Source organism: Lottia gigantea, assembly GCF_000327385.1.
Source record: "Lottia gigantea unplaced genomic scaffold LOTGIsca_14, whole genome shotgun sequence".
NCBI lineage: Eukaryota > Metazoa > Mollusca > Gastropoda > Lottiidae > Lottia > Lottia gigantea.
The window spans coordinates 3,156,626-3,184,058 of NW_008707617.1; the positions used below are offsets into that span (position 1 = coordinate 3,156,626).

Consider the following 27,433-nt stretch of genomic DNA (forward strand, 5'->3'; position numbering starts at 1 on the left):
TATCCATAAAATTGTCTTATTTATCTATAACCTGTGCTTCTTATATGCCTTTGAAAGATTAATATAATTATACTTACACCAAATTGTGATAACGGTCCTTCAAATAAAGAGATTTGAGCAACACGACATCTATCTCTATTAGCTAAAACAGCAGGAGTACAATATCCACCTCTCATTCCAGCCCCTTCTGCTAATATCTGTTCTAATTCAGGAGTTGCTCCCCCTGTTATTAATGTTCTTATAAGGGTTAGAGCATTATCGTTGAAATAACTCTGAAAAGAAATATCAATCAAATGTTATTTTCAGTATACTAAAAAAGATGCTGTTTTGAAAAATTCAGACTCAATGAATGAAATCTGTTACAGATTAGTGAACCAGTTGACATAAATATTGTTATTTTTAAATGCATCCATTGAAGATAATTTTGGAATTGGTATCAATTTGCTGAACATATGAATTAAGGACTGGAAGGTTCAATGGTTTCATACACCATGGGTTGCCTGTACATGGATATTTTCATGTCAAATTTGATCTGAAATATATTATAAGCTATTTAAGAAAATAAAATATGAGTTATATATTTGAAACTTACAGTACTCATTAAAGAATCTAACACGCTAACAGCGAATGCTGTACCACAAGCAAATGGTTGAGTCATATAGAGTTCTGTATCAGGATCATCATCATCATCTTGATCTAAAAACTGTACATTAGAATCATTGGCTGAAAGTAAAAATCAATACAGAAATAATCTAAGAATGGCAATTTGAAGATATTTTATCTCTGTAGCATTTATCTTATTTATTTAGCTTAAATAGATAAATAGACATTGTTAATGGTGATAGATCAAAATTATCAATGAATTGTAGGCTACCATGCTGGATAGTCATTTGATGTTCCTTAATTTTCTTTTTTAACTCCTCCACCCATACATACTTCCTATCAATAGGAAACTATACATGTATGATTGGAAGATTTTATTTAACTTTTGTTGCCTGTCAAATTATAATTAATTATATTAATTGATTGACTCACCAAGTTCTGTAATAAGAGGTACATTAGAACCACATATTGAGCCTCGTCTTGAAGAACTAGCTGGACTACCTAGTGGTGAAAACCCTGCCGGTAAAAATGCTGAAAAAAATAAATATGTTGAGATAGATAGAGCTTTTCAAAACAAACATTCTGCTATCATCTTCAGAATACAGAATTTAACTTCCACATTCAATTCAACTACCTTTTTACTGTCTGTACCTCACAGATTCCTAGAACACCTTGTTGACAAATGACAAACACACTTCTAATTCAATAAAGTGCCTGTGAGTCCACCTCGTGTTATGACCTGCCACAATAAAACATAGTTATCTTATACCTGCATTAGTTGGTGCTGAAGCCTGTATTAAACCAATAGAGTCATCAAAATTCATCGCTTTTATATTCAATGAACATAAAATAGCTTCTTTATCTACAAGGTTAGGGTCATCCATATTCTTATCTTTAGCTGATACTATTACACACATATCACATAGGTTAACATTGACAGCTCGTAGGTTCGCTCTGTTTAATGGAGAACCCTAGAAAATACAAATAACATGAATTAAAGTGAATAATGAGATTGTAGATGCAAAATGGACAGAGAAAAAACACAAATAAACTCAATATAGGATATCTAAACATATCATTCAACCATTTTGGATCACCAAATGGACAAAACTTGAAAATTCAATCAAAAGCAAATTTCTACTAATTTCAAATATCTTATATATCAACATAACCTGTAGAGTTCTCTCTGTAGGATTACAATTTAAATCTATCACATGTATTAAAATTTACTTACTGGCAATATTGATAATTTAGGAAAATTCTGTAAAGTTTTCCATTCTCGTTTTATATATTCAAGATGGCCGACTATAAATACATGTTTTAATTCATCAAAATGAAAGTTACTAGCTCGTAATGGCATGACAAGATTTCGTAACCCAATTAATGGGGAGCCAGCATCAGCAAATAAACAAACAATAATATGATTGTGGAGACCAGACATAGCTGCCTTGTTACGGTCCTGAAAAATTAAAAAAGGAACCATTTAAGATAGCTTGCCAGGCAAGGTAATATACGCCCACTGGCAGCTTTGATTTTGAACATAAATATTTAGCAGTACAGTAACAATCACCAGTATGAAATATTCAACATTCAGTCATACACTTCTTTTGAACTCTTCAGGGCGATACTGAATAATATTGAGTATGAGTTATTGTCCTTGTTCTTGAAAACGTGTTCAATCTTTAGCTTGTGAAAACTCAAGAAGACTAATATTCAATCTTCAGCGCTGTAATGAATAATAAAACCAAGTTTTGTCAAAATTCGGCAAGAATCTTGCCTTCTAGAATTTTTATGAGCTACAAATTGAACGCGTTTTCAAGATCAAGGGCAATACATCATACTAAATATTTTTTCGATTTTTCTCATTTTCAATTGGCTTTATCCATGGGTGATAACAAACACTCAAGCCAAATTTTGTTAAAATCCGTCAAGAATTGTGCCATCTAAAGTGTTTACAAGCTAAAAATGCGTTTTCAAGAATAAGGGCAATAACTCATACTCAATATTTTTTGATTCTTCTGATTTTCAATAGGGTTCATCCTTTGGTGATTACCAACACTCAAGCCAAATTTCGTTAAAATCCGTCAAGAATTGTCCCTTCTATGGTGTTTACAAGCTAAAATTTGAACGCATTTTCCAGAATATGGGCAATAACTCCTACTAAATATTTTTCAATTTTTCTGTTTCTCAATACGGTTTATCCATGGGTGATAACCAACAAAATCCGTCAAGAATTATGCCTTCTAGAGTGTTTACGAACTAAAAATTGAACGCATTATCAAGAACAAGGGCAATAACTGATACTAAATATTTTTCAATTTTTCTGATTTTCGATAGGGTTTATCCTTGGGTGATTACAAACCAAATTTCGTCAAAATCCACCAAGAATTGTGCCTTCTAGAGTGTTTACAAAATTGAACGTGTTTTCAAGAACAAGGGTAATAACTCATACTTATATTTTTCAATTTTTCTGATTTTCGATAGGGTTTATCCTTGGGTGATAACGAACACTCATACCAAGTTTCATCAAAATCCGTCATGAATTGCACCTTCTAGAGTGTTTACGAGCGTTTCAAGAACAAGGGCAATAACTCATAGTAAATATTTTTCGATTCGTCTGATTTTCAATAGGGTTCATCCTTGGGTGATCACAAACAACCATACCAAGTTTCGTCGAAATAAGTCAAGAATTGTGCCTTGAAGAGTGTTTACGAGCAATTGTGGACGGACAGACGGACCGACGGAAAGAGGTGACGGCAATATACTCCCCCCATTTCATGTGGGCGTATAAAAAGCTTAATTCCACAGAAAATTGAAAAGTGAAAACTGATTGGTGCTAATTTTCTTGTTGAAAGTATTTTGTTTCCTGTTTTCTGTTAGGAGCAGAATTAAACTAATAAAAATGGCTGCTAAAAAAATTGGTAATGCTGAAGTTGAATGATTATAGGTATAAAATTCCAATTACTACCGAACATATAATTCTTCAGCATAAAATATTGAAAGAAAATTTAACAAATCTTGTGAACAAATGTGACAAGATGTTTTGCTGAGCATTCTGTAAACAGCAAAACACAACCCACCATAACTACACTCTCTAGATTTCTATCAGGACACCAATGGAACATTCCAGTAGAATCAAATCGTTTCTGATCTTCTTCTAAATCTTCTGATTGTAATAATGGTGTTGGTGATAATAATGGTAGTTCTGTTTGACTTGCTGTTTGTGGCCTGTAAATTAAAACATTATTGTTCAACACCGTATTAATGAAAAGCTATACTAAAGTAAAGTAAGATATATTTCACTTGTTCAGACACAATAAATATATATAAAATAATGCTTGTTAGGCTATGGAATACTCTCTAATTAAAAATTTCAAACTGATAAATTTCCACAAGTTCAAATTCCAACCCACTATAGATCCTGCTTTACCAATATATTTATATGTTCTATATCAAATCTTTGAATAAATGAATGATCTTTGGAATAATGTATTATGGTGTAATGCAAATTCACAGGCACTGGCACAAAACAAGAACCTTGAATGATTACAAGGAATCTGCAATCAGAAATGTTGTTAGTGAAGTAGAAAAAACTGGAGGGAATCTTGAAAATAAATAAAATATCAGAATGAAAAAGATGCAAACATCTATAGTATTAAAATCAAACCGAACAGCAAACAATCTAGATGTGTATCAATTGGTAAAGAGAAAAAAAAAGATTGCAAAATATAAAATTCTTGGCTTTCAATCATGATTTTTCTACAGGACAAAATTTGTGAAGATAATGAAACCAATAAGTGCTTTAGTTAGCTTTTATTTCAGAAAAGTTTAGGCTTTATCAAATATCAGAGAGATAGCAAAAGGAAAAGAGTGACAAAGATTTGGGGGTTTTTTTTTCAGTTAAAAGGAAGTTTTGAGCAGGATATCAAAGCAGAATGTGCTCTAAGAGAAAGCACAAATTCTTACTCTTCATCAACCATGTCTTCAGTATTTATATTATCTCCCTTGTCAATGTCATGTTGTTCAATAGGACCTGGCCACCGCCTGCAGATTTAAATTAAATTCTTCAATAATTTGCTTCATGTATCATGATTTCAAAGTTATTTTACTTCTTAAAGATTATCCACCCTGAAACCCGTCATCATGCATGATAAGATACTACTGTTTGGGACCCAGCTAAAAAGAGCCATTAATAAAAGTCAATAATATCCATTGTGAAGAAAAAGCCATCACCAATGACCTGTGACCTATCTAAATGACAATACCTGGATAATGATGTCTCTCTCATTTCTAATAAAGGTAGTGATGTAAAGGAATATCTATTGAAAATGGAAATTTGATATAATAAATGAGTGATTTATTATTAACCCACAAGTGTTTGGAAAACAGATTAAGTATATAGCCACAAATCAAAGGCCCCTAAAAACACTAACTGCAAGGATTTATGAAATGTTGATCATATTGTGATGTCAACAATCTACAGAGCTTGTTAAAGGGACTACACATGACTTTGTAAAATTTTTGCATTTTTCAGAATAGAAATCTGAATAAGGAGGTCACGACTGAAGAGAATACTGAACTGAAAGTTACAACAGTCTATATATTTTTATTGAATTGTATCACAACAATGTCAGCTTTCCATTATATCAAGGATAGCTAAATTGAGCTTTACCAGCAAGAGAAACAAAATTCAAAATGTGGACATTAGAATTTATGTGTTCTTTCTGTAGTGCAAATAAATAAATGCAATTTTATTTTGATTCTTTGAAATTCAGCATCCTCTTATTTATAAGAATCTATATAAATAACAGCTGTATACAGTTTAAACAATCTTGATGCTAATTCAAAAGAAATGGAATTTTAAATATGTGGGAAAGTAGTTACTATGTCAGCAATTTCAATTAACTTCTGTCTTCCAAAAACTTTTGTATCTTATCTTTTTATATTTAAAAATACAATCAAAAAAGAAGATATTTCTTATCTGAACTGAGTTTTATGTTATTAGTCTCTAATTTGTGTTTCTTGAAGATCTATTATCATTTTTAACATATATTAACCCAGATGACATCTTACTACCAAAACTCAATTATACTTACTGGATTATAATGACTTTAAGTGCACCAATTTACAAAGTATATTTGGATACCTTTTAGTTGTTGTGGATGTTAAAAAGCCAATGGTGAAAACATTTTGAAAAAAGGATTCTATCCATATTTAAGTTCATGAAATAAAATAAGCCTACTTCTACTGATATTAATGGCAAAAGAAAAACTGATCCTCAGTGGCTGTTGCTGTTTTTTTTAGGTCCAAGCTCTATATTGAGTAAAGCCTACAGATTCTGACACATGAATAATTTAAATAACCTTCTGGTAAGGTTTCTTTAAGTTAAACTGAGTATCAGTATTGTTTATTATCTTCTATAATGGTAGGAGGCAGGAAGGTAGCAGCATGTATTCCATCAGTTATTGTTAGACAAACATAAAGAACAGTAGTAAAATAATAAACATAACATTTTCTATTAGTAAATCTATAGTTTTCCTTCAAACAATAGAACACAATATGTTCAATTTCCGGCAGATGTATTTTTCACATTCCTTAGAAAATGGGCAGTATGAAAATACTACATTTCAAAGTCATCCCTAAGCTTTCAAAGCTAAGCATTAAATGTTCTTTACATCATTATTCTGCACTAACTTTTGAGCTAATGACCAAATTAACTGGCTGCACCGTTTTAAAAAACATGAAATGTGTAGCCTACTTCTGAAGTAGAAAGATAATAAATTTCTACTAGAGTAAATTTCAAAATTGATACTAAAAGTATTAATCTCTTTAACTTCAAAATGGAAGAGTTCCAATAAAACAATCACAATAACAGGAGGTAATATGCTAAATTGTTTTAAGTTTCAATTTGGAAGTGGAACAAAAGAATGAGTTCTTAACTCTTATACAAATAAATAGGTCTATTTATTCTAATAACATGTGAGTTTTATTGGGTAGAATGTCTCGTTTAGCAGGAAACACTCATTTATAAATATTACCTCTGAATGAGTTAATTCTAAGGGTTAAAATGTTTCAAACTAGAGAAATGCCAGATAGAAGATATATAACATTAAATTTTTGAATATTTGAAACAAGGTTGGTCCATGCTATGGGGTATGAAACTTTGTAATATGTTACATTGATAGTCTACGAATTCTATTCTTTTTCCGTCGAACTTTGGAACTTTTCTTTGGAAACATCTTTAATTCAGTATTTTCATCTGCTATGGCATAACAGGAACTAAAATCAATTTTATTAAACAAGACATATAGTTCACACAGGGAGGGTTAAAGCCAATCTGAAGCTAACAAAGCTTGGTGTTTTTACTATGTACTCAATTTTATGGGATAATTTGGCAATTCATTAATACATTAATCTAGTAATCTATAGTCAATCAAAGATATCACTCAGAACTATCCAATATATAAACATTATAGTTTAACGAAGAACAACAGTACGAAGGATACAGTTGTCTAAAATCTTTCTCTATTGGCTGATACACATTTTGAAGAAAGGTTCCTTAGACTTGAAAGTTAAGATTGTTGTCACTTCCAGACTTTCATTAACGGTAATTGTGAAGAGTGGTACGGATAGCTACAATTAGTTCATATCAGCAAGCAAATTATCAGACCATTTCATCCATATAGTTGAAATTTGGATGATAATATCTCCAAAAAAATTTTGATGTCCCAAATGAGCATTAATATCTTTGATCAATTATAATAACTAAGTCACACTCATCAAATATCAACTAAACTAATATAGCATGATATGCTCAGCCACTAAGCAGCACAGTATATTCAAGGTGAAGCCAGCCACCTTTGTAGTTAGGCAAAAAGTTTATTAAATTTTCATATCACACTCTAATCTATTACCAAATCTAACCTAACCAATATCTGTAAAGTTTGTCAGAATGTGAAAGAGCATTTCTTCGAACGCACTGCATTGTTTTGCAAATGACTATTTTTTTTTTTTTTTTTTTTTTTTTTTTTTGTCTACTTCTGGTCACGCTCCCCGGCCAAAACTGCATATGTCCCACATTGTCTGACACTATTATTTCTTATACTTTGCGTGTCGCTACTGTTTAAATGTAAAATGACGCATTTTCTTCCAACCGGAAATGACGTATGACGTTAACCATTCATTACGTATTTCGAATTACTGCTCTAATTCTGCATCTATTTTGACCGTAACTTTTGTTTTGTTCATTACTTTAAACAAAGGACTAAAAGATAGCACTTTATAAAATTTCAGATTTTGACTTTTGTCGCTGACTTTTTTTGTTTTAATTTTAGCGTTTTTTTTCAACTTCTACAATTTTATTTCAATCGGTCTAAAAATTTAATAGTAGATAAGCATTTTGATTCTTGACAAAAATCTAATTTCAAAATTTCGGTTTTGACGTCATTCGCCTCTAAACTTGAAATTTCAACTTCAGGAATTTTGTAGGTATTTGAAAAATTCTTTTTGAAATTAGTTAAAATTGTCCCTATAACAATTTTGGAATGAAAAAATTTGAACCGGAAGTAACGTGTTAGACGCCATCTTGATGTGACCAATTTTTTGTAAAAATAGATATTAAGCTTCAGGGGTAAATTTGATTTGTATGATTTTGGTGTCTAAAGAATCTGCAATCGATTGCTAACAAAACTTAGGAAGCCGATTTTTGAATTTTGGATTTGTATTTTTTTTATTTTTGGTTTTATGTTTTCAGTAATAGTCAAAAATATTAAGGCTCATATCTAGCGATTTTGACCTTTGGTGACCTTGTGACCTGAACAAAAGTTGTTGCCCCTTACGAGATATATCCGTTGATATCCTCACTTTTGTTGTGCATTGGAAAATCACGATTTTTAACTTTGAAGAGCTCTGTCACGTGACCTAATTAACATACGACAAAAATTCTTATATATTCTTTGAGTGCATAAAATCTCCTTTTTGGTGATATATCACACTTGATATTTTGATCAAAATTGCCCGTTTTAAAAATCGAAAATTTTGTACTGACTTCTATAGTAACTGTGCGTAAAATCACAGTGTCTATAATTTACCGACAGTCACCGTTGCCCTAAAAAAAGGTTAACTACGAATATCTCATAATCTAATGATTGTAAAGACTTGAAATTTTGAACATTATTTAACAATGTACACATCATCACAGACAAATTAAAATTTTTGAAGTGGGCGTGGCACATCCGGTGGGCATTTACCTTTACCTGAAATATTTGCAATTTGTCATAACTCGCAAAGTTTGCAATTGTCATCCTAGAAATTTTGCATGAAAGTAGATCACTGCTTAGGACAATTTATGATAAGATTACAGTTGTTTGCATTCTTTACTTTAAAAAAGGGAACAGGTTTAACAATTTTAAACATTTTTATTTTTGAACTTTAACGTAAATGACCTTGACCTTTGCATGGTCAAAGGTCATTGATCTAAGATGACCATTCTTACTTTGATTTTTGATGTGCAACATATACTTCCGGTTTTACAGACGTCCGACAACAGCAATTTTCGAAACTTCAAAGGCTCATATTACTTTTATTTAACCTTTGTTGACCTTTTGACCTGAACAAAGGTTGTTGCCCATTACGAGATATATCCGATAATATTTTCACTTTTGTCGTGCTCCGTTAACTTCCGGTTCTACAGCCAATTGAAAATCACGATTTTTACCTTAAAAAAAAGGTCTATCACGTGACCTAATTTACATAAGCGAAAATTTATCTTTTGTCCTTATTACACAGAATCTATTCTTTCAAATGATATATAACACTTGGTATTTTGATTAAAATTGAATTTGAAAATTTTATTTCTTCTTTATTGACTTCTATAGTAACTTTGCGTAATTTTAACGGTTTCTATAATCCACCGACAGTCACCGTTGCCTTAAAAAAACTTTTAACTACGAATATCTCATGATCTAATGACTGTAAACACTTGAAATTTTGAACATTATTTGACATTGTACACATTATTACAGACAACACAAAATTTTTGAAGTGGGCGTGGTAAATCTGGGTTACTTTTACCTTTACCATAAATAATTCAAATTGATAACTCGAAAAGTTTGTATTTTTCATCATCGAAATTTTACATAAAATTAAAGCACTATTTGGGACAATATCTGATAGAATTACATTTTGTTTAGGCCTTTTACTTTAAAAAAGGGAATAGGATTTACAATTTATAAAATTTTGATATTTTGACCATTTACATGCATAATCTTGGTCTTTAGAAGGTCAAAGGTTATTGATCTACGATATCCATTCATACTTTTATCTTTGATGTCCGACATATATTTTTGCTTTTACAAACGTCCCAAAACAGCAATTTTCAACACTTTTAAGGCTTATATTCTCTTTTATTTGACCTCTGTTGACCTCTTGGCCGAAACACAAATTATTGTACCTTTCCAAAAATATTTTCATTTTTGTTGTGCGAATTGAACTTTTAACTTTACAGCTAATTGAAAATTCGACTTTTTACTACCGAATGTTAACACCTTTTAGTACCGAATGGTATCAAATTCATGCGTCTTTTCACTACCGAACGGTAAACGGTTTAAACGATTTTTTCTACTATTGAACGTTTACATGCATTTCTTTCCGGTAAGAAATCCCGTTGTGACTTTAAAATGCAACGTTTTATCGATGTATCAGGTTGGATGCGCACTGCTTCGGTACCGTTATAACGGTTCTAGTTTTTTTTGTAATGAAAAGTACGTATAACCAAATAGGAAAAACTTACATTGTAGAAGGAGTTGGTTGCGTAACCATTTTTGATTTTATCTTTTCTTTATTACCACCAACTGAAATGAGAAGAGTTTATGAATTTTGAAATCAAACAAATTCTCTACAAATAATAACGCTGAGGCTAATGTAAAATATCTAACTCAAGCTTGATTCGGCTCATATATAACAGATATAATTTATGTGTAGATTTAGTAGAAGTTTCATAATCACTTTCGCTCTGTCGTCAACAAAAATGGGCATCAAAACTGACTGCTAACTGTGTTCCTAAGGATGGACACGGATTCTGACTTAACAGGTTGTCAACCAGATCCAAAGCCAACTTGGAGACCCGATGACAAATTTTTCTTCAGTGTCCTCATATTGACTTCACCATCAAATGATCAGACTCTCTCAAATGCTAGCAGTTGCTGGCAGTCAATAAACATCTAGTTGCTTTCAGATTCTGTCTGTTTTAAGGACATCTTGATAGATACATAATAGTACTGACTGCACTTATTCCATACAGAAATAAAAATGTTGAAAATAATTTAGAAATGTTCCTTACATTTCACAGCCATGACATTTTTTGGATTAACAAAAATAAATGAAAAATTCTAAAGAGACAAATATCAACCCAGTGCCTTATATAAAAAGAAATGTGTTACATAAGAGTAAAAACTTTATCCCCTTTAACTTAAAACTCTGAAAACTATATTTTAGAAACATTCTGATGATATGGAGGATAACATTTGGAACAAATCGTAACCGTCTCAATTATCATCGGAAACTGGTTTAGAGGAAGAATCAACTGTAACCCCATTTTAGTTCAATGTGATCTTTTATTTTCAAAGACTATTTGATTGATTATTATGATAAAAAATATTACAAAATCAATTCAGTTAATATTCAGAACGGAAAGGAATATTATATCATGGAGAATTATTATATTTTGGTCAATTAAAATTAACTGTGAAATTAATATTTTTTCACTGGATGCCAAATTTAGTAGATTGTTCTCAGAAGCATATTTGTAGATTTTCTTTTTCTAATTAAATATTTTTATATAAATTTGTTTATTTCAAGGGAATGTTCATTTGCAAATTATGATTTCAAAGTAGACACCTGCAATTTTGAGTTTGATATTTTCAGTTGCAGAAATGAATATGTAAGGTAAATATCAAATACTCTAGTTGTTAGACATCTGAACTCCCTGTTTATTTCAGGTACAGATATAAATAAAATTATTGTGAAATTCAATGTCATATCCTTTTCTGTATATCAATATTTCCTTAGACTTTTGTGAACATGCATTTGGAAGTTAAAATCCATATAGTATAATCATTTCAGATATTTACATAAAATGTTTGCTGTTAAATTCAATATTCACTGTATATATTGATTTGGTTACTATGGAAACAAAACAAGATTTTATTTGTCTTAAATATTTTAAAAATATGGTTAAAACATGCTTTAGGATAGAAAAATAAAGATGAAAAAGCACATCCATTGCACTATTTGTGATATGAAAAAAATGTTAGTGATAAAAAATGTTGATATTAAAATTACCAATATCATAATCATCATCATCCATAAAGCCTACACTACTTGTTGAATGACTCAATGCTAAACAAAAAAAATAAAATGAGCATTATTTTCTACATGCTGTTTATATCATAATACATAATCAATTTTCTAGCTTGATATTATGGCACTTCATTACCTTGGTGATTAACTAAGAGAGGCAGTGACTGGGTTTGCCATTACATCTTAAATCATAAATAATAAAATGTTGGAGCAATCAGAATATAATTGGAATACCATTAAGCAATTGCAGAAACTGAACTGCTCCAGCTTTGGTTCTTATTTCATTCCCACATGTACACTTTCTTGCAGAATAAATACAATTCAGAGCAGTTATTGATGTTTAACAAAGGAAGAACTTTCATACAATCAAATAAATCAGAGTAATATTAAGGAAAACTTGATAGAAAAAGAATTTGTAAATCTGATAGTAAATTAAATGCAAGACGGAAAGCAAGGTGAAACATGAGTGATATATTGTTTGTCTGGATCTTCAGGTCTATAAAACACACTTTCATTGCTTTCAACACAAACACTCGTATGTGTAAATTGATGTGTTACTGGGGTTTATTTTCGTATCCTTGGGATGTTTATTAAATGCTGAGGTTATTTGTTCATAATTTTGTAGTGCATCTAAAAAGCATTAATAGGTTTTGTATCTATAATAAATTTCAATGGAAAATTTTGAAGAGAACACTAGTTATGTTTATGTAAATAGTGACAATGAAATTTAAGTTATTTTACAGAGTAACTATAATAACAAAAACTTTCAGTATTACAATCTTCTAAAGTTTGACTAATCATTGGATATTATTAAGCTATACAAATGTATTAGGATTAAAATGAAGATTCACACTTCAGTTGTTTCAGTAAATCTCTAAGCAAACATCATTTTTAGATACTGGTATACAAGAGAGATTGATTATAATCAAGTGATGAAATAGTGCAATTCTTAAAGGACATCAACGAACAAGGAGTATTATAAAAGTGAAATGAGTTTTACATTCTACTTAATGATTGTGAAGAAAAAATCGCAGTACTTTATCACATGGTACACTTTACTTACACTTTCTAGCTTTATCTAGTTGTGATACTTGATAGAAAACAAAAATAAAATCAGATTAAACAAGTCTTGAATATATATATATATAAACAGGGTAGTTCCTAAGATTATAATGGTCAATTTTTATCATAAAATAAATAAATTATTCAAATAAAAGTTAATGAAACATTTCAAATCAGAAATGACATCAAAATACAGTCATATCAGTTCTGTTTTCAAATATAAGATAACATCCTATTTCTGCAGAAATAGGTGACCTTTTATTAAAAATAAAAGAGCAGTATAAACCTAGTGATGCTATATGTATTGTGCCATCTAATAGAGTAAATATTTCCTTCAGATAGTACAGATCTATCTAAAGCATAGAATATATTGTACAAATAAACAATTACTAATAAACATTTCATTATCTATTAAATCAAACACAAGTTAAAACACTTCCTGAATGCAAACAAATGAATTTTCAACAATCCATATCAATAAGAGGGGGATAGTAGAATGGTGCTTGCTTATGAGGGCATATATCAAGTTTTACAGAGTAATAAATTAAAGAGGAAGTATCATAGGTTAATTTAAACCTGAGAAATTGAATAATAGATATACAAGTTTATACAAACATATAATTCATACTAAATATTTCATCAAAGCAAAAACACTTTGAGTATTCTGTGAAATTAGTTCTTAAGTTTAGTTTTAAGAATGTACACAACAAACAGCTGTGCTGACATATAAATGAATGTTATGTGACATTGCTTTGAAGCATTCCACTTGAAACTATATTTTGGAACTGACTATTCAATGCAGCAAACTACTAAAGGGTAACTTAAACTCATATCATTATAACATAATAATATTATGTTTATCATTCAATACTGAAGATGATTATGAATATAATGTACAAGCTCAGATTCAAATCACCCACATAATTGCTGTAATTTGAGACACCAAAAAATGCAAAAATACACCATTCATTAAAAAGGTAGATTGAAATGCAGAAAGAAAGGGTGATTTTCACACCATACCTAAAACTGCTGCTGCTCCTTTCTTGAAAAGCGTCACTGATTAAATAACAAAATGGTGGTAATATAAAGAAAATATTCTAGACACACATGCAGGCCTTATTTGATCCTCATGCATTCAACCATTTAGTCATTTGATTGTGGTTGATTGATTATAAACAACTTCATTCATTTGATTTTGAAATAAAATCATACAAATGTAGATCTAATAATGAAGGAAAGTAAATAATAAACCTAGAAACTAAAATACTATAAATGATCACTATGTATGAAATAAGAAGATAAGATTATAACATAAATACTAATAGATTAACCCTAGATTATAACCTTGGTATTGTATCTTTAAAAACAATTTTCTTTCAGTATAAGGTTTAAGTATGTCCAAGAAGATCATGATGGCGTTTTTTTAAAATAATGATATGGAAAATTGTCTGGTGAATATCTCTGGTGAATGAAGTTTAAAATCTTGAAAATATACTTGAAACTATTCAAGTCCTCTAACAATCTAATATTCATTATGCTCTTCAGAAAAATACTATGAAACAATATTACCATGCACTATCGTATTATTTAATTGTGATAACATTAATGTTAAATCAACATTTAAACAACTAGCATGCCACATGTTACAATTTGGTTTCAGAAAGTGCTTTTTACATCAGTCAACTTATCAAACTGATCATATAACTGATGTAAGAAGTTCTGTCTGTTATCTCAAACTGTTAGTATGATATCAAGTTATACTTACATGGCCTACACCGACATTTCTTAATAGCTCTTACATCAGATACACCAGAATGACAGTTTTTACAAAAATAAAATGCTCTGAAATAGAAAGGAAAAGGGGCTGTAGCTCAGTTATTAGAGTGTTGCAGCATCACCATATCATTTTCCATATCATACAAATTATAATCTGACTTAATATATCTTAATACAAGTTTGAGCTTTTGAGCAACCATTTTGAAAACTCTTTGTTTTAAGCTTGTCTTCCTGTATATCCAAGACAATGTCAAATTTGCAATATAATCTAAATGAAAAATTACCTTTTTACTTCTTCTGCAGATTCAGCTATAAAAAATCCTTGAGTAGCATTTTCTATCTTCACTTTTGGTCCAGGATTAATAGCTAGAGTGCTCTCCCTTGTCTCCTCTTGTCGTACTTCTATTGCTAATAATAGTAACTTTAATTTGGAGAAACATAACCTGGAATATAAAAATTCACAGCTCAATAAGATGGCTGAAGATATTTAACAAAAAATTGTTTATAATGAATGGGCAACATTAGACCCTAAAGTCAGTCACAGAATAACAAAAGGGCTGGAGTCAATGTGACTGGTTTACTGGTCAAGATCCCAGGTCTAAGATCATAGCTCTAAAGTGCCGAAATAGATTTACATTTATATTAGTTATTTTTATGATGTTGCATTGTTTATGTATTTCATAGTGAATAAACCTAATTTCAATTTCAATTAAATTTTGCAAAATCGTGAAGACTACCGGTACTTGCACAACGGTTTTGAACTAGTTGAAAAAACCTCAAACACGACTGATGCTTAAAATACAACTGATGATTTCGACTCATTGTCGGTACCTAGACAGCATATAGTCTAGAACTGAAGTCTGTAATTAAAGAGTTGACCTAAGTTAACCATAGAGTTGTTGTCACTTGTGCCACATTTTCTCAATGTAAGTTACTTACTCTGCAGCTTCAGGAAATGTTAAACCATTAAAAGCACTAGAAAGATATTCTGTATACATTTCCATTGCTGTTCCCCTCATATAATCAGCTTGCCATTGATTTAATTCTATATTCTACAAAAACAATATGTCATATTTAAATCATTCATTCATTAAAACTTGATTTCATTGGCCACTTAATAAACAGCATGTAATGGCTAATAGCTCACATACTCTCCTTTTCAGCTTGTGATAAATTATAGTGTTATAACATAGTTAGTTTGTTGAGATTGTAGTCTGCTTAGGTGCCTTGGGTTTGAATCTCCTTCAAGGCAAGGCAATTTCTTATGTCACTGTGCTTTCTTGAGACATTCACTTCAGCTTCTCTCCTACATACTTACTTATCTGCAGAAACTTACTGTTTTAAATGATCTCATAGTAAATAGATTAGCCATCAGGGTAGAGAAACCTGGAGCTAGACAACTTTGAGCAATAAAACCTAGTTTTAATTCTGCTACACAAACAGCATCATCGCCTCTTTTCCAATCCCAACTGGGAATATTCAATAAATAGGCCTGAAATTGAAGTAAAATTTTACTGCACAGTGTCACACACAATACTGTTTTTCACCATATTGCATATGAAATAATTTGATCTGTATACCCATAGTTTTTTTTTTCAATCAATAAAATAAATACATAATAAATAAAAAGCTTAGTTGAATATTAAAATGAAGCTGTTGAAAAAAATCTACATTACATTCACATTACTATGGCAGAGACGAAAACGAAAATTTGATGACAGTGTATTTGATATTTCTCAGACAGCATTTTAAGACTAGGCCTATAAATCATTTACAGAGAAAAATACAGTACCTTATTGTGATATTGTAATAACTGAACTATAACTTTAATATCTGAATGATAGTTTTTAATAGAAATAACTCTCATAATATTACTAGCATCTTCTTGATCAGGATCTTGACAATATTTATTAGCTAACACTAGACAGGCATCAGCTGATTTTATCTGAGATATAAACAAATTGAAATAGATCAAGCTTTAAAATATAAAATGCAAATCAAATGCATGAAGAATAAATCATCAAAATAACATCTTTATCAGCCAGATATTTTCTATGAGAATTATTAGAGAAATGTAATAGTCAGATAAACAAACCTTGACTCTAAATAAATCATTGGCATCCATCACAGTTCCTTTAAAGAATTCAACTTGAGTGAAATGTCTTTTAAACAAACCTTCTAACTCTAAATCTGGTAAAGACCTAGAAAGATAATGATATATGGAAGTTTTTTTTGGTATGTATGAAGGTATAGAATGAATTGCTTTTTGCCTTAAATATCAAATCGAAAAGCTTAACTGTGTTGTTACTTTCCAAATAAGTTATCTTAAAATAAACCCAACAAAATATTTTCATAGAGTTATAGATTAGGCTGTATTTTGTACTTATATCTGATGAAACTTTACAGAACTCAGCTTTCATTTCTTTGAGAATATTGATTGATAGGAATAGACAGTTATCTATATCTGAAAAAGTAAATCTTACTTGTGAATAAAAACAATTTCAACATCCACATCTTCTCTGTCTTTATGTAAAAAATCTTTTAAAAAATTAGTGACTGATTCATATGTGATGTGTCCACATACTACAATATGTCTGAAACAAAGCAGAAAATATTTATCATTAATATAACAGGGATAGAAAATAAATCATTTTCAAAACTCATAAGGCAAGTTTAGTATTCCACAGTTCCTTAAAGACATCTTAAAGTAGGTCTTAATTCAGCTACTATATCTCAATATCCTTGTTCATATAGTTCCATTAAGCAACTGATGTTGACGGTGCAAATATTTGATGTATATAAAATTGTTTTTTTTTAAACTTACCGTTTTCCCCTTTCTTTTTTAAAAGCACCACCATATTTTGGTCTTCTACCCAAAATTTCAATTATTTCAGGTATAAAGCTGGTAAATAAACCCTAAAGTAGAAGAAATTGAGGTTGAGTCTCACTCAGAAAAGGTTTTGCTAATTTTTCAAGATCACTAGATGGAACAGAAGTTTTTATCTCATCAGTTCATTACAAGAGAAATTGAAAGTCTGGTGACCTTAAAGAAATCATCTTTCAGTCAACTCAGCTGACCAAGAGTAAGGAATAATCTGGCAAAAAACAATGCCAGCTGGTTTCTTTCATCTTTCTTCTTTCTTTGGGAAATCTAAAATTGTATGAGAAGGACTATCAAAAAGCTGTCCAATAAATTGATAATCTTGATATAGATAACTAAATAAGCATTAAGAATGCTTTTGATACATGGAACATTTCAGAGAAAGATTTTCTTGTACTATTCACAGAAATTCACAAGAGTCTCAGAAAGTTTCTAACTGGTTAATTGTCCAACATGGTGACAGAATGATACTTACGATACTAATACATATAAAAAACACTATAAACATTCTTCCTAAAACTGTTTCTACATTGATATCACCATATCCCACAGTTGACATGGTAACTAGTAGAAAGTATAAACACTCCCAATAGGTCAATTTATGTGGATTAGAAAAATCAAAGAAAAAATCTCCAGAATTTTCAACCTGTAAAGGAATTAATTAATTTTTCATCATCAATATTGGAATGGCAAGTTAATTCAGGATCAGACTACACACCAGGGCAGATTCAGTTTAAAACAGGAAATTGCTTTGTATCAAACAGTGCTAAACCAGATTCTGGTGCTAGGCATGCAGAAGGATGCCCTTACTCCTGGAGTGTGAATTTCTAATATGTCAGATAACACAGCAAGTAGATATACAGGAATAAAATGAATTTAAAAACACTTGGATAAAAATATAGAATGACTTACCAAATGAACAAAACCTGCTGCTGCTAACCATAAGCTGATAAAATAGGCCACAACTTGTGTCAGTCGTATCATTGTGGAGGTTTTTAAAATATTTAGATAAGTTAAAATGTCCGGGAAGGACATTAAACGTAAAGCTCTCAAGAATCTTAAACCTGAAATGTAGAAATAAACAAGTTTTGGAAGGAAAAATAAAATGGATGCCTGGTAGGTGCTTTGTATTTGCCTTTCATGATAAATAAGAAAAATAAATCACTTTTTTTTTACAAAATTCATATCAGTATCAGACTTTTATGATGATAAGTATCAAATTAGTAATAAATAGTTATGATGATAAAGGACAGATGCCATATCAATAAAGTATAGTGATGTCAGAGGACAGATACCATATCAATAAAGTATAGTTATGATGTTAGAGGACAGATATCATATCAATAAAGTATAGTGTTGTTAGAGGACAGATGTCATATCAATAAAGTATAGTTATGATGATAAAGGACAGATACCATATCAATAAAGTATAGTTATGATGATAAAGGACAGATACCATATCAATAAAGTATAGTTATGATGATAAAAGACAGATACCATATCAATAAAGTATAGTTATGATGTTAAAGGACAGATACCATATCAATAAAGTATAGTTATGATGTTAGAGGACAGATACCATATCAATAAAGTAGAGTTATGATGATAAAAGACAGATACCATATCAATAAAGTATAGTGTTGTTAGAGGACAGATGCCATATCAATAAAGTATAGTTATGATGATAAAGGACAGATACCATATCAATAAAGTAGAGTTATGATGATTAAGGACAGATACCATATCAATAAAGTAGAGTTTTGATGATTAGTAAAGGACAATTCTGTTGATATAGGAACAAATCAGTAAAGGACAGTTATTAAGATAAAGGACAGTTGTCATATTAGTAAAATATAGTTATGATGACATAGGACAGATATCACATCAGTAAAGTACAATTTTGGTGACATTAATCAGATATCATATCAGTAAAGTACAGTTTTGGGGATATTCATCAGCTATCAATCAGTAAAGTACAGTTTTGGGGATATTAATCAGATATCGTATCAGTAAAGTACAGTTTTGGGGATATTCATCAGATATCAATCAGTAAAGTATAGTTTTGGGGATAATGATCAGATATCAATCAGTAAAGTACAGTTTTGGTGATAATAATCAGATATCATATCAGTAAGGTACAGTTTTTGGGATATTCATCAGATATCAAATCAGTAAAGTACAGTTTTGGTGATAATAATCAGATATCATATCAGTAAAGTACAGATTTGGTGATATTCATCAGATATCATATTAGTAAATAAAGTATCATTTGAGTGATGAGTATAATAATAATCATTAGTTTCTACCTCTACAGCTACAATTTGTGTTTGATTTTGATCATTGATTAAAGAAACATGCATTCCACATTTATTTAGTTTTGAAAGAGTGGCAATAGGACTAAATTTTGATTTTGAAAAACTTTTTCAGCTGCAAACCGTTTGCTTTTATTAGGCGAAAAAAGTGTCTGAGTAATCAACTCTAAACAGGAAATAGGAAATATTGGAAATAGTCTTCAGGTCTCAATTGTCTTTTTTTCTTTTTCACATAGTCAGATAATTTCTTTTGATTAATTCTGACTATATTTATATTGATGTAAATTTACAAGGTCTAAGGTCATGGATGAAATTAGACCAAATCCGAGAAGTAGTTTTGATTCGTCTCTTTAAAATTAAAGCTTCATTAAGGATTTGTTGCATACGTAACAGCAGCAATAGTTTCAGTTAATTTTATAAATGTTATAAATATTGAAATCCCATGACAGGTATGAAACAGTAATTACATTAAATAGATATATAGGGACTTGATCATTTATTGAATATTTAACTGGGACTTTAAGTATCTATTATTTCCAGTATTCCCCATGTAACACTAAGTAAGATAATTTGAATAATTACAGAAATTCTCTAGAATAACCCTGTTATAATATTAATCAATTGTATTAGTTTAAATACCATGTTTAATGAACATAGTAAACAATGTATTATACAGATACTCCACAGGGCAGTAACTTATGTCATCATTATATCTGTCATACAATAGCTGATTTTACCATCATTAAAACAATCTGAATAAATCATGATTATCTCAAATAAATTCACCATAACCCTTAGTCAATCAATTAATGAGCAAAAATTATTTTGAATTTTTTTAACTGAAGGAAATATCAACATAGCTGTCTGACTTGATTGCATCTTTCTGTGTAAACATTCTATTTATTCATCAATCAGTCACGAGGATTAGGATCAGGTCAGAAAAAACCTTGTTATGCTATTGTATTATAATTGAATGTAATAGGTTTCGTTATTTGTCCATTCATTTGTTCATGTGCAAGATAAAAAAAAAATGAACGCCAAGTCAGTTCTAAATCATTTTGGTGGCTCAGTGAGTTAGACACTTGGTCACTAACCTGATGGTCCAGGGTTCAATCCTGACATAGGTCGAATTAATACCTTCAGATTTTTCAACCCAGTTTCCCCGTGTCAGGAATGCAGGTAAGTGGGGCTGACATAGAAATAGCGTTAAGTGGATGGTGATAGCGCTACCAAATGTGTTTAAAACACAACGTAAAAGCTTATTCAAAGACAATAATGCCTGAGAATAGGACATTCAACTTTTACATTGTGCATATATGTAAGTACAGTTAAAGATGGGTTCCCTTATTTTCATTTATGAAAATGAAAATGCTAAAACTTTTATAATAGAAAGTAGAGGTGTTCTAATGACCAGGAAAAATACCAGTTTGTTTCACATGTCCATAATTAATTCATAATTAACTAAATTAGAAGAGAATTACCAGCAGAATTACAATGGGTGACTGATCAAGAAAGGTTGAAAAGTATTTTTTTGTTTATCCAGACTGTACATGCATGGACATTTATGATTGGTTAAAACATTTAATTATATGCAATAGGAACATATTATATGATTAATAATATTAAAATCATTAAAAACACCAATTAATAAAATAATTGCCTTATTTGACACTCAAAAATAAGGAAACCCATCATTAAAATAACACAAAAATTTGAGAGAATTTGTTGTCAAGAAACCACCATGCTTATGACCTTAGTATTTCTAGCCCTTTCTTTATAAAACTATTAACTCTCAATCAGATTTTGTTGGAAATTTAAAGACTGAAAAGAAATCTCCCAAGAATTTTGATCGATTGGGAGTAAATACATGAATATAATACTTGAATAGATAAAATCCAATTGTGTATTGTCTATAATTCCAGTCAAATGTCTCAGATTCTGTTGTTTTTAATCTCGGCATTGTGTTATCACAAAACTACATCATGCTCAGCGTTTTCTATTATATTTTAAAAAGCTTGTTGCTATGTTGATTTCTATTTGTTTCAGCAATTGTTGCCATGACAGGCAGGTTAAGTAAGAACTTGACATTTCATCATCAAGTTTAAGTTCTAATTCAACTTAAAGTTAAAGTAACATAGATCAAGTTTAATGATACAAGTTAAAAGTTTTCAACAACATGATAAAGAGTCAACATAAAAGTTAAAGTTTTTTATGATAAAGATCCATGCTAATAAGATTTTAATGTTCTCCATAATAAAGAATAAGTTTTAAGAATGCTTAAAGTTTTGAGTAATTAAGAAAAAGACTTATGAAATGTTAAAGCTCTCAGTCATCAAGATTCAAAAAGTTGGAGTACTTTGTCAACAAAAGTTTGACATGAAAATAAAGGTTTAAGATTTTTTGTTGATGAACAAAAAATCACAAGATTCAGGCTAAAGGACTATTGATTTAAGTAAAACAGTTAAAGATTGATGTTAAACTAGAAATTTCACACAAAACCACTTCATTGATGATCTCTTGATTATAACTATCGAATCTGAAGCAGCTCTTCCCTTACTCAGCACAGTATATCTTAACGGATTGTAAATCCATCATGATAACCAAATTATCCAATTGATAGTTACATATAATCACACAGCGATAAATGCATCAGTATTGTTAATAACCACAATAGGAACCTTCAAGAAAAGTATGCCCACATGTACACCAAGAGAATAGTGACCACCTATAAGTGAAACAAAAACTTAATCATTTAGTTCATGGCAGACTTTACCCCCTCCCAGATAATGAACTGTAGGCCTATTGATTTTAAGTTCTTCATATTAATCATTATATTCTTTTTGTGTAGGACTTGTAAGAAGAGAGGCGTTTTTTGTATACGAATGTTTACATAATATATATATATGATTTGCTTTCAGATTATCATGATAAGTTAATATGTTTTTTTTTTTTTACTAACTGAACTCAATTTAATAGTACTTCGCAATTATTGGTTCTGTCTTCATGACCAAGGCCCTTGCTTTTTAAGAAAATTCTATTATCGTATCACCCTAACACAGATTGGTACAATGTGAGTATATATTTTCAGAAATCATCTTGAAATCATGAGCATTGCCAAACTGATAACTTTTCAGATAACCTAATTCAAAGTAATCACCAATTCTCATACATCATTTTATTTCTGATAAATTTATCAATTACACCATGCAAATATCAGTATATTGGATTTGAGTATTTTTTCTTGGTTATCGTAAAATTTTATTGGCAATTTGTCTCTTTTTAAATATACCACCAGTTTTCAAAATTTGGCACATCATTCATTACTCATATCATATCAGCTTTAAATTTAATATGATTTGTACATACATTATTCAATGCCTCAATAGTTTATGTACTCTGGACTTTAAACTAGATACTGGTAATATTTTCATGTAACAAGTATGTAACCATAGCGAAGAAAAAACACATAACAATCTACATAATAAAAGAAATTCACAGAGGACGTTTCCATGTTAAATATCATTTATTAAAATATATCATTGTGAAAATACCTAAGGGAAAACAGTTTAGTATTGTTTAGAATAATTTGTCTTTGTTAACTGTGGTCTTGCCAGCGAACTGCCAAGGGATGCACAGACTTAGTCTATATCAATTATTGTAAAATCTTAACTATCAATATCAATAAAATATTTAACTAGAAATATATATCAATCAAAGTAATTTGCACACCTTTCCTACTAACCATTTAATAATTCATTCAAACTTAATGATTAACAGTTGACACTCATACTTCAGTCATTGTCGCAAGCAAAGGACAATCAGCTTTTACCTTAGGTGTTGTTGTTATGGTTATATCATGGTTGTGTTGATTAACCATTCTAAAAATCTCAATTTAATCAGCCCAAATGTTGAACTTTTTGGAGAAAAAATAATCTTAAAGGACATGCTTCAACGTTATCAGGGGTGGATTTGTACGAATATTGCAAAATTCCTTCCAAAATACCCCAAATCAAAAATTATAATTCTTATTTATATCTTTCACTAATTTATCCTATAGTTTATTAGGGTAACCCCAAATTTTACTTCTTTTTGGTGAGGTCTATAATACCTAAAATTTTGTACAGATAATTAAAAATTGAAACTATGGATACATATGACTAAGAAAGTGAAAATTTATATGGTACACTGACAACACTAATACTGATTAAATTTTCTACTTCTAAGATCAAGGCATTATTGACACCCAAAAATGGTGAATCATTTTAAATAAGGCAATTTTAAAAGCATAATACCATCCCTTTAATCTATAAGATGTTTTATTAATTCCATGAAAATTATTCCCTTAGAAATAACAAAACAAAGCATAACAATAATCTTCTAATTAATAACCTTAGAAACATATTGTGGCAATTGATTTTTTCTTTCTTTTTTCATTGTTACCTAGAAATGACATATGACATACAAACAATGCTTTAACAGTTTAACTTCTAACTTTCTTGATCAATGAAGATGAGCATCAACCTGTTGGTGACACTTGGCGTACATAAGGTTTCAAATTTTAACAAATATATCTCAAACAGCATAATTTGCAACCATGTATCAAAGTCCAAATGTAAATGTAAATGTAAACACCTAGAAACATATACGGCTACCTACATCAATAATTCAGAACCATTAGCATGAGGTAAATTAGGTTTAGTTCCTACTTTACTAACATAAAATTTTCTTTTCCTCTTTTAGAGACAAGACAATATGAAAATTCAATGATTGTGCACCAAAATATCAAAAAAAATTAAACAGTGTCAGATGGTAAGTCATTCATAAAAAATTCCTGGAGTTCTAGTGAAGTCTATTCCGTGTCACAACACATTCTGCTCTGATTTAAAATAAATAATTGATGAAAAGTTGGCATGCAGAAAATATTACACACTTGACTTCTGCTTTCAAGTTGTTATTGTTTCAATTTATCATCAATAATATAACAACAAAGGATTTAAAGTCTTTGATGTACTTTTATTCTCAGATATTAAACTTAAAACTATTCTTCTCAATTATCACACATAATAATTAAGAAGTCAAACTTGATTGCATATATTCATCAAGCATGATTTATTGAACTCATTCAATTCCAAATGAGGTTTGGAAATTTTTCAAATCATTTGTTATGTTAAGGATATAACACGTAGGTGGATTGTGGTAACAATCTTAGGGGAAGTGTTTTATCCTACTTTGAACTTATTTTTCATAACCTTAACTTTATTCTCAAACTAAATTCCAACCCCATTATCAAGGTAAGCAATGTTGCAGAAGGCTTAGCGATAAATCACTCTCTCATTTACATTTAAATCCCAGGAACTGACAATTGACATGACAAGGTATTCTATGTGATATAAAATCTGTGAAGAACAATAGGATGACATCACTAGAGGTTTATAATTGGAGTTAGAATTTTGAGCTGTTATGATAACTCATTATCAGAACACCTGATTAGATAAGACCCCAGTTCTCAGAAGTAACTAATTATGGGAATGTCAACAACAGCCTGATTATTTGAACTGGTTTTTTTTCTGAAACTACAGTGTTTACTGTAAGTGCAGATAAAGCTTTAATAATATTGATATTGATGTTCAAATATAAAATAACAGAAATTAGATATTACTTCTGTCAATAATGAACAGTATAAGTTATGATAATACTCAATTACAGCCAGGTTTCCTATTATAAGCCTAATACACAAGTAACTCTGATTCACATTGTTTTCAAAGTTCAAATAAGCAAAAGAGAGTCAATAGGGAATATTCATTTACAGTAAACAATAAGTGGTATCATTGTCTTGCCTTCAATATAACACAATTGTTTAATGGTAAATTTTGACATTATTCACAAGGGTTTGGGCTTCACATCAATGTGGAATGAAACTTCCAAAAACATCACCTTTAGAAATATTAAGTAGATTTTAGGTTCTGAGAGCATGTTTCTGAAGATGTGATTTTTCATAAGTTAGATAGCAGTATTTAACAAACGTGTATCTCAAACCACCAGCCAACAACCTGATTAGTTTTAGAAAAGATCCAAAAGACTATAAAAAAAATTTGCTTGGTTCAATGGAAAATCATTGTCATTGGTTCTGCACTTGGTTCAATGTGTCCAACTCTGGTGACCTTTCTATGGGTATGGATAGTCTGAGAAAAATCTAAAAGGTATAACCAAGGACCTACTGATGAATAGAATCCTTTATATCATTCATTTAAAATTGTTGTTTCTTCTAGCATTCTATTTCTCTCTGAGTAGCAATAATGAGAAGTTACTTACCTAACCAATTTCTGTCTAAATAAATGGCTACAAATGAAGGTGGAATTGTAAAATAATCCACAAATGAAAATAACTCGAACCAAAACCATAATTTATCATTGGCTGCTACAAACTGTAAAAAAACAACGTGTTATTAGTTATTAGTGCATTAGTTGTATCAACGTTTTTTACAATGTACCAAAGTTAAAGATCTAATGGAGTCCTGATTTGAAAATTGGCCGTTCTAGTTTCTTTATGGATCATAAAGAGGCATTAAGTAAATTCATGATAGATATATTGTAAACAATTCATATCCATGTAATATTAAAGAAGAATTCCAGTCATCAAGATATGAATTTATAATATTTTTATTATGTGCAAGTGCTTTTGTTTATGTTGGGCCATATAACATGACTTCAATTTTGTAAAAGATGAACAAAGAATAAGCTGAATAAATGATGTTCACAGTGTTTGGTAAAAATGAATCCATCATGCATTGTGATATCTTATAATATGTCACCTTTAATTGCTGCTCTATTAACACAATTCCATCAAAAAATCATCATTATGTTCAGTCATAAAGTAAATGTGGTGTCACTTTATCATGACATCACAGAAAAGTTTCATGCTATGCGATGTTCAGACAACTGACCTATTTCAGAGTATGTCCCTACTGAAGTCATTAAATCATATCTGTCAATTTAAAACTATTCAGGTTTTTAATAACGGATACTTTTTCATATCAATCATCCCCTGACAGACTGGTAATAAAATAAATATCTAGACAACAGAGTCTTTTTAAAGACTTTTGTCACATACATAAGCCAATGGCAAGGGACATAGAAGATAAAATGTTACCATAGACTTCTAGCTGAATCAGAAACACCTGAACCTTTTTTTAGAAATGCTTTGAGACAATTTGAGTACTTAAAGTTGAATTATATCAGCATATAAATTGCAAAGCTATATCCCTTTTTTATATATTTGAAGTATTTGGTCTACAGGATATTAATTGAAAATCAGAGAGGAGAAGTTAATATGGAATATTAAAGTCTTTCTAATAGATTAGCTAGCTTCTATTTCTACTCTAGTAAATGAATATTAGACATGAAAAATCAATAATAAGAGAACTTGTGAAAGAAAGTATTAC

The 27,433-nt window shown here is 30.1% G+C and overlaps 1 protein-coding gene across 1 annotated transcript in view; it reads right to left on the reverse strand.

Moving 5' to 3' along the window:
* Positions 1-20: 20 nt before the first annotated feature.
* LOTGIDRAFT_111687 (hypothetical protein) overlaps positions 21-27,433 on the reverse strand; it is a gene marked incomplete at both ends in the record, with an annotated part of 50,837 nt that continues 23,424 nt past the window's right edge. Inside the window, 19 exons of the mRNA XM_009049787.1 lie at positions 21-272; positions 593-723; positions 1,036-1,134; positions 1,373-1,574; positions 1,838-2,062; positions 3,684-3,831; positions 4,570-4,647; positions 14,037-14,079; positions 14,789-14,865; positions 15,084-15,242; positions 15,739-15,851; positions 16,136-16,291; positions 16,592-16,744; positions 16,895-17,000; positions 17,283-17,393; positions 17,624-17,715; positions 18,156-18,326; positions 18,593-18,744; positions 26,305-26,416. Of these exons, the coding sequence (XP_009048035.1) occupies positions 21-272; positions 593-723; positions 1,036-1,134; positions 1,373-1,574; positions 1,838-2,062; positions 3,684-3,831; positions 4,570-4,647; positions 14,037-14,079; positions 14,789-14,865; positions 15,084-15,242; positions 15,739-15,851; positions 16,136-16,291; positions 16,592-16,744; positions 16,895-17,000; positions 17,283-17,393; positions 17,624-17,715; positions 18,156-18,326; positions 18,593-18,744; positions 26,305-26,416 (2,580 nt within the window). The remainder of the gene's footprint in view (positions 273-592; positions 724-1,035; positions 1,135-1,372; positions 1,575-1,837; positions 2,063-3,683; positions 3,832-4,569; positions 4,648-14,036; positions 14,080-14,788; positions 14,866-15,083; positions 15,243-15,738; positions 15,852-16,135; positions 16,292-16,591; positions 16,745-16,894; positions 17,001-17,282; positions 17,394-17,623; positions 17,716-18,155; positions 18,327-18,592; positions 18,745-26,304; positions 26,417-27,433) is intronic.